This window comes from Limulus polyphemus, unplaced genomic scaffold (assembly GCF_000517525.1).
Source record: "Limulus polyphemus unplaced genomic scaffold, Limulus_polyphemus-2.1.2 Scaffold4235, whole genome shotgun sequence".
NCBI lineage: Eukaryota > Metazoa > Arthropoda > Merostomata > Xiphosura > Limulidae > Limulus > Limulus polyphemus.
This window is the reverse complement of record NW_013669845.1, coordinates 50,055-59,461: the sequence shown is the minus strand read 5'-3', so window position 1 is coordinate 59,461 and position 9,407 is coordinate 50,055. Positions and strand designations below refer to the sequence as shown.

At 33.8% G+C, this 9,407-nt stretch overlaps 1 protein-coding gene across 8 annotated transcripts in view; it reads right to left on the bottom strand.

The window, feature by feature from the left end:
• The window catches only part of LOC106470819 (probable E3 SUMO-protein ligase RNF212), an 83,790-nt gene that overhangs the window by 24,813 nt on the left and 49,570 nt on the right, over positions 1-9,407 (bottom strand). For all 8 annotated transcript variants that reach the window (XM_022399461.1, XM_022399460.1, XM_022399456.1 and 5 more), the window contains 2 exons: positions 8,637-8,699; positions 8,120-8,176 (listed from right to left, as the gene is read on the bottom strand). In XM_022399461.1, the coding sequence (XP_022255169.1) occupies positions 8,120-8,176; positions 8,637-8,699 (120 nt within the window). The remainder of the gene's footprint in view (positions 1-8,119; positions 8,177-8,636; positions 8,700-9,407) is intronic.

Sequence of the window (9,407 nt, the reverse complement as noted above, 5' to 3'; positions counted from 1 at the left end):
AAGGAATAGGATTCAAAAGAGCTTTACAAACTTTATTATTAGGCTTTCCAACTATTTGACATTAAAAAGTGCCCTGTACAGAAATTCTTTAATCAAAATGAGTTGTCTAAATTTTTCACTCTTTGTCCATTGATTTAGATTTAAGTCATTTGTCTAACTCTACTTCTTTACAACTTCTTAGTATTTTCAGTTTGTGACTCATCTACTGTCTTATTATAAATAATATCAACTTTCTCATCATTGACAGTCTTTTCTCTTGTATTTACTTAAATTAGCTAGGCCTAATTCCAAAATTTCTTGTTTTTTTGTCTTTACGGATACTGTCAAATTCAGTTCCTTACATAATTCTTTCAACTGATCTTTTCTCAACTTCAAAAGTTCTTCTCTTTCAATAAATTCTGCTTCAAAAATTTTTCAACACTGAAATTTTCAGCCATTTCAAACTCACTTCTTATGGTTTAAATATATTCACAAAATTTTACATCAAAATAAACTATAAATTATTTTCTAATTAAAATCGAGTTTGAGTATTGACACAATAAACTTTTAAGCAGATCTAGAATAGAACTTTCTAGGTAATTTGTACACAACACAAATTCTTTATTCAAGATATTCTTTATTGTTTGACAAAGAGAGTTTTTAGCATGACATAGTGATGATGAGTGATACCTAGAAATTTCCCGAGTGTTTAGATCTTATGTGACATCTAAAATTCTCATGATATTTGGTGACAAAAACTGTATAAAAACAGTTTGTTTTTAAGTCAAACAGTAACACAGTGAGTTAGTTTATTAGTGAGTCTGTCAGTCAACCAATTTTGAATTTCAAACAGCCAGGTAAAAACTGTGAGGAACACTAGGACAGGAAAAGAGGTATTCATGGCACAGAGAGCAATGATGGAAAATCTCCATTTTCTCTGATAAAACATTAAGGATGAAGGACTGACTGGGAAAGAAGAGATGATACAAGTGTGGAATGTCCGAACCACCTTGCAAGGGACTGAACAAATGCCGCTTGTGAAGCCAGTGTGGTGATGGTGGGATGACACACAAACAATTGAGGTTGTCATAGAAGGGAGCAGGAAAGTGATAGTGGTAACACAGGGAATGACTAAAGGAGGGTACGGACTGAAAACTATGGTTAAGGAGGCCAGAAAGGGGTAATGAGAAGAACCTGATATGGAGTGGTTTGGATAAGGGATAAAACCAAGAGTAGGAGATAGATAGGAGGCTAGGCAAAAACATAGAGGTTGGACCAATCCTGACTGAAGGCTTCCACCAACAAAGCCATAAAATGTGGAACCAGAGATCAGAAGAAAGGTAGTTTGGAATTGAGGTGGGGGGTAAATGCACCCAGAAGGGGAATTTTTAGCATGACATAGTGATGATATGCAATGCCTATATTTAGTCGGTCACTACAATCAGAAGCACTTCATCACCTGCACAATCTTCCAACAGCTGGACACTTTGGTGTTAAGAAGACACTAGAGAGTAAACAAATGCTTCTATTAAGTTGGGTGCCAGAAATGTGCAGAGAATTGGTGTAAATCGTGTTAACTATGCTGTGCATGAAAAGGTTCATGAAAGGAAAACATGGCAACTACAGCAGTATTGTGTTTGAACACAACAATATTTTACTAAATGACCAGGAACATATGTTGTTACTCACTAGGAAGAAATTCTACCATGGAAACTTGTAAATAAATCTATTCCAAGAACTGACTGTATAGTAACCAGGACCACTGGTGGCAGAAAACCTGGCAATGAGCAATCTGACAGCTAGCTGCCAAGACCATTGAGAAAGGGACAACCAAAGGGGAAGATATGGGAATGGGAGCAGACAAAGGTTGTGAAAGAAGAGAGACTAAGGTTGAAAAGAAGGAGTGTTGAAAAGCAGCCTCCAGTGAGTCAGGAAAGAACACCAAAAACTGACTGACATAAAAACAGAGCTAAAAGAAGGTCATGCACAGGGAGCAGGCAAAGACTGCAAAAAACGACAAGCCAAGGATGAAGGGGAGGGGTGTTGATGAGCAGCTTCCACACCCTACATATTTTGTCAGGTGGTCAGGGCCTTTTCCCATCTTTTTCATTTTCACAATCTGTGGTTTCACCATTATGTGTACAAGTAGCTGCTTTTAGCTCCATCCCAACAAACATCTAACACACACACATTAACTGAACCTCAACCTGCAGCTTCTCAGGCCTTGGGGAAATATGGATGTGAAAGTAAGCATCTGAAACATCTATCTTTCTCATCCAAAGCCTTGGAGTAAATGCCCACCAAAGAGTAAGGAAGACTTCATGGTGAAACGAGGAAGGATGATGAAATGTTTGAGAATGGAAAGATCTATGACAGGATATTAGTCCCCTGTCTTCTTAAGAACTATGAACAACTGGGTGACTGATGGGTTTGACAGTGTCCTTATGAAGAAGATCTCAAACCACTGTGAATAGACACTTGTAGGAAAGTGGATCCCGAGGAGGAGGGATGGGAATGGAATGTAGATATAATGGAGGTGTAATGAGAAAATGAAGGTAGTCTTTTGGATAACACCTGAAGCACCCAAAGATCCATGTGAAAGCATTCCACAGGTGAACAAACCTGGCCAAACATGCTACAACCATGCCAGAACTGACAGTATAGTCACTGGTACTGTTGGCAGCAAGGAACCCAGTGATGAAAAATCTGGCAGCTAGCTACCAAGATCAATGAGAGAGGGACAGGCAACAGAAAGAGAAGGGCAAGATACAGGAGCAAAAGACAAGAGACCAAAGATGAAAGAGAGGAGTGTTGATGAACAGCCTCCACCCTGAATTCCAATGAGTCAGGAAGATCTCCAAAAACTGACTGACATAAAAATGAAGCCATATGAAGGTAATGCAAATAAGAAGTGGGCAGGTGAACATAAACTAAAAGTGCATCCCTATCCAGGAGATCCAAACAACAGAGGAGCCAAGTTTGTAGGGAAAGGGCACAGGAAGACAAATGTTCCAACATGGAAAACAGGAGGGAGCGAGCATCCACCAAAAACCCCTCAGGGGAATGGTGGATAGCCTTGGAGAAGAGATGGATAGAGAAGACGTAATGCAAGAGGGTGGTGAGGATCAAATGGAGATGGGAAAATCTCACAGTAGTATCAGGGTTAGATACCCACACCTGAGTCAAAGACTCTAGGTTATGAGAGTCTAGAAATGGCAATTCCAAATGATGATATGCCAACACATAGGAATAAGAGGCACAAGGGGGGATGAGATATGCTAATTCCAGAACATAATTGTGCTGTAAACTGATCAGCATGGACCCTGATATTTGAAGAGGGCAGAAAAACAAAATAATCCAAGCAAGAGGCAGCATGCAAGAGGGAAAGAGAAGAATCATAAGATACAGGGGATACAGACAAAAGGATACAAATACCATATTGAGGAAGGCAAAAGAAGGTCTGGGAGTGTCTACAATTGTCACTCAGGATTGCAAAATAAAGGAAGAAGGTAGGAATAGGCTATCCAAATCCTCATCATCCTGAACAGGTTCTCCAGGAAATGGTATGTCTGGTCTTGGATCATGAGACACAGCAGGCCACACTATTGACACCAAATCATGGCAAACTAAGACCAAAACGTCTTCAGCAGAGAGAGTGGAGCCTAAGCCTGAGACACTGCAGGATTAAGTGGCAGTAGTAACAACAGTAGTAGTTGCTGTAACTTGAAATTGTGAATTTATAATTCAAATTGAGAGGGGGAATTTTTAGTTCTTTTTTAGTTTAATTAGTTTAGTTTAGTTGAATCTACAGTTTCAAGGTAATGTAGAGAAGAAGAATTAATAACTGGAAACAACAAAAATAGATTCTCCACAAAATCTTTGCAAATCAAAGCAAACATGGGCAAAAACTAGAGTTGTGTGCACTCTAGTATGCCAAATCGAGAAGTGAAGATTACGTTCTACAGTATAAAGGGAGTTAGCTGTGCCAGGAAGGTGTGGCATACTCTTATTGGTGGAGGGCTGTCGCATGCTTGTTTTCATGCTACAGTGCAGCTGTACCACAAGTAAACATGTGGAGTAGGTAAGAGTATCAAGGCTAGTGGCAAGCAAACATTTTGCATATAGAGGGCAGCAATGAATGAGAAGAGGTAAGGTATTCTATCAGAATTTGCATTATTTTTACCAAATATTAAGAAGACCCCTCCCTAATGATAGAAACCCTATCTATTACAATACTATGAACAGCTTAATGAACTAACCCCAAGCACAATAGCGTTCCTGAATTACTTTAACTTGTTAATAAATTACTATAATAACATGCATATTCTTTAAGTTAATCTTTAATGCTTTTCTTGTTTATAATTGTGATCCTAATGTTTCATTAGTATTCGGAATCCTAAAATTATAGTAGTTATTTTGGTTAAAGTCTTCTTTTGGAAGACAACCTGGGGTGCTTGGAAACAGTTTCTGTTCCCCTTCACCCCACTCAAGGACAAGGTGAAGGAATTGTCATAACTGTGAAATTAGCTTGAGTGGTGAGGGTTAAAATCACGTCTCTGATATCTGTGATTTCTAACATTATCATTAGTATTGTATTCACCACAGACTTTTCAGCCATTCGACTTATATTTTAATATTCATAGATCTACAGTGAATGTGAATTCTTCCTTTTTTAAATTTATAATAATATGATCAGCTGTATAGTTATGTATGTTTCCACTTGTTATTTAGATTTCTAATTCACATTAATATCTAATGTGTCTGGTTCTGAATTATAAAAATGTATAAATTTTGGAGTCATATGCAATTTCATATTACCAAAACATATCAATGCTTCAATGTCATTTTGCATTTGAACAAAAGTTAAATGTTTAAAGTCATAGGCTACAATATAGCCTAAATGTTTGTAATCCTGAGTTACAGAAGAAATTTAGGTTACTAAATATTTTGCAAGTGTTTTTAATCCTCAACTATAAAGTAAATTGTAATCCTATGTACTGATAGTAAATATTGTCATATTTTACCCTTCCTAAGTAGTAAAAACATATTTTCTATCATGGTCTATACAAGTATCCTACAAGAGTTCTGCATGTACTTATGACATCCTTGTAAACTGTAGATGAGAATTTTGTGATATACAGGCATATGTTTTCTACTGTTCTCATTAATAAAGGATTTTTAAAAATTTTCATTTATCTAGTTTTTATGCAGTTTTAGCATAAACACATGGTTCAGAAAACCAATGAAGTTGCCTTGTCATACTTGCTTTGTTTCTTTGTGCTCTATATCAGATATATCCCCTTTGCCTGAGGGGATGTTGTGGTCTACTTCATTTAAGTATTAGAATGACTGTAACATCCTTTGTTGGCCAACAAGATGATGTCTGTATGTTACAGATGGCTAATGCTGCGAGAGAACCACTATCATGTACCAATACCTTCACAGGAAAAATAATACAAGGTTTTTTTTAAATTGAAGGAACTATTTTTTCTCAGTTCTACCTGTTTGCCAAAAATTCATCTTTAGAGACAAAAAACTGATGACCTGTACATCTATCTTATAGAAGCAATGTATTATTGTCTGCACAAGTAAGCATGCTGAATTTTCTTTTTGTTCAGTTATACTACACATTATTTTATTCATAATTTGTTCTCTCTCATTATTTTATATACTACAAAACTCAGTAAAGTTTCCAAATACAGATTAATCCATCAATTTCCTGGTCAACACTACTGTTCTTAACAAATCTATCTTATACTTTTGCGGAAATCAGTTTTAACTCTTTCCATACAGGATCAGTCGATGTCACTAATCATGTAACAACAAAGCAATCATCAGTTTCCATACTATAACTATTAATATGTTTTATGTAGATTCACGAAATTTCACAAGCTTTCAATAAGCATTAAAACTCTTTTGCACACAAAATATCAGAGTTCTTAATGATGTATTTTACTGTGAATATATATAGTCAGCAATGACTGCTCTGAGTATAAAGCAATTTTCACATTAATATTAAAAATACCTTTCTTCATCTGAAAATTTTAAAATTTCCCTTGCATAATATCTAAAACCTCCTAAATAAATATTAAAATTATTATTTAGTAAATCTTTAAATGGACCTGGTAGATTTGACCAGCTTTATAACCACCATAAAAAGTATGAAATAAATCTAAATTACCCTTTTTTCTTTCTAAAATGACTGCAGATTGTAACAGGAAACTATACTTGTCTGTCCTAAACAGCTTAAAGCTCATAACTGTCTACAACATTTTATACTTAACTTTATTGTTTCATTGCCCTTTGAAACATGTCTGACTAATAATCCTGCCACACAAGTTGTAACTCACTCAAATGTGTAGCTCACGATACACTATTGAATGATGTAATGCATGATCTGTAAAGAATTTTTTTTTTCATTATCTAATCTAATCTACCCTTATCTAATCCAATAAGTTTCTAAATTTTACATTTTAATAACTTTTATAATGATAAATAAAGAATACATGTGAAAAACAAATGTAGAACGTATATTTGACCGCTTTTTTGCTATTGGTTGCTGATGAAATTTAAGCCTACTTTTTTTATAATAATGGTACTAGTACACTAAATCATATTTATTTACTTAAATAATGCATTTAAGAACACAGAACAATTACACACACACAAAGAAACAATGTCCTACAACTCTCATGATTTAACTGGCATAAGAGCCATTAAATAATTGCCCAAAGCTACTCAATCTGAGCACCACAATAGAGACTTTCAAACTGAAGATGAAATAGACAATACCCTGTACTGAAAATAATGCAATACGTTATTTGATAGATTAAAACTTCATCTTTCTATTGGTTATAAATAATATAGCATAATTAGAGACTTATTGGCAATTTGTGAAAGAGAGGATGTGACAGATGGGCGTGGTAGTGGAACCGATTTCCTGGTTTATGGCTATGTAAAAAAAAATTGAAGGCTATAAAAATATGCTTTCCCTTAATAATGTTTGTGTTATAATGAGTAATTTACATCAAATTCCATACTTTAGAAAAGGGGGGTAAGTAAATTAGAGAAGGGAAAAGACCTATAGAACAAATATAACAATTATCATACTATAGGAGCTTCAGGATTTCAAAAATATTTCCTCACAAAATCCAGAACCTAAAACTTATAAAATATTAAATTTTGATTCATTAACTAAGTTTTGATGCCAAGTTTATTCATATACAATGATAATAATGTAGTTTAATTAAATTATGAATGCGAATCTGTAAAAGGTCATGACATGTGCACTTTGACCTACTCCTGGTGAGAGGGTTAACTGAAAATATCACAAGGTCATAAGTGTACACTAATTCTAGTGTTTAGATAAATATTACATATCACTACACTAATTACTTGGCCCTGTTTCTGTGTCATGGCCTCCTACAGTAGTCACACACATTCCAATGGGTAGTACATAGACTTTTTAGCGTAAGTTCAAGTTTATCTCTCTTAAATGCATTTATTTTGAATGAACACTGATGTAGGTAATCTATGGATATTTGGATACTACTCTAGGATCCAGTGTGGCTTAAAAATAGGATGTTTAATCATATAAATATTCCACATTTTCTTTTTAAACTGTCTTTGTCTCATGTAGACTTCTGAATCCTTTTTGCCCCAGCAGCCAGTAGAACTGTTCTTACAATATAATTATAAGTTGGCCAGTAGATAAAGAAACACTATTTGTGAATAAAGGTCTGTTTCATTTGTTCACATTTGTTTCATTTTTTGCTATCTGTGTTCATTTTATTCTCTGAATATCATATCTGGAACCAGCTTTTGCTGATACTTGGGACTATCCCGATCGATGTCAATGTATCTGAACACAACACCTATATTACCAAACTATCTATATAAACTACTAAATCATACACTGACCATTGTTTTTACTCAGATTATGTAACCTTGAAATACAAGTTTTTTCTATTTGATTGCATTACTTTGAATTACTTGATCTCACCTGATCTCATCCCCTGCTGGGACAGAAGTAAGTCTTTGGATGTATAATGCTAAAATCGGAGGTTTGATTCTCATTGGTGGATACAGCAAATAACCTGATGTGGCTTTGCTATAAGAAAACACACACACACACACTCACCTGATCTCGCCAAAACTTCATTAATCTCATTTGTTGATTTTGTTGAAATTCAAAGATCTAAAACAGATATAAATACTGAAAGTTACCCTATGTTTTCTTAGTTTATACACAAATTGTTTACTCTGGTTTTCCTGTTTTTTCTCTAAAGAATGAAGTTTTGACTACAAAATCTTTAATGAATGTTTGCTTATCCTAACTTCACAGTTAATGTGAAGAGCACGTTTGTTAGAAAATTAATGAAATTCAATATTTGTGTTTTCATTCAATGTGAATGCAAATACATTATATCAGAGATCATTATATTACTAGTGATTTACACAATTCAAATATATATACCTCACAAGGTATTTTTAACTTTCAATAAAAATAAGAAAGATTATAGGTAATATTGATACATTTAAGCCTGAAAATGTGTAAAATCAGTGCACATAAAAAAGAAAACACACAGCATGCACAATACAAAGTTAACAAACTGTCACCAACAAAACTTTTGAGCTATGAAATATATATATCTTACCTGCTGGATTGTTTTTAGCTGAATGAGAGGATCTAAAAAATACATCTGAAGACTGGGGTTCATCTGTGCCATAACAGAAACAAAATCTACTCATAAAAGAGTATACCATTAAAACAACTTAAAAAGATCAAAGCTTTAAGTTTACTGATATTTAAAAAATTAATGCATTATGTGATTTGGAGCAAATTTATAATCATTTTATAAATGCATCATTTCACCAAATAAATCTCATACTAAGGTTATAAAACAAGACAAGTACCTTTAAAAGCAAAGAAACATCTTACAAAACAAAGTACATTATCCACTTGAAATTTATTTTAAATTTTGACTTGAGAAAATTTTTTGTGTTCTATACATTAATTAAAAAGAATAAAATAATTAAAACTGGTTAGTTGGAAATTGATACAATTATCAAACAGACATTAAATGGTTTGGGAATCATTGTTAATTTAAAATTTTCACTCTTTATTTTTTTTAACTAACACATTAGAAATTTGTTTGTAATTATCATGGATGAAAGCTTTTATAAATGCAAACAAAAAATGAGGTGGGTCAAATTTTTTACTGATTTATTCTATGTAAAATATTAAATTGTTTATTTTACAATATGAATGTGGGTGTTGCTTATTATAGTAACTGCCATTTTATGTAGAGGTTGTATTTAGTATTGGCCAATTGTACTTTTCTATAAGCATTAGAAAACTTGCTTCTGAAAAAAACTGTATGGGATGTACGTGACTTATTATTTTTCTATAACAGCTTAAGTCATGG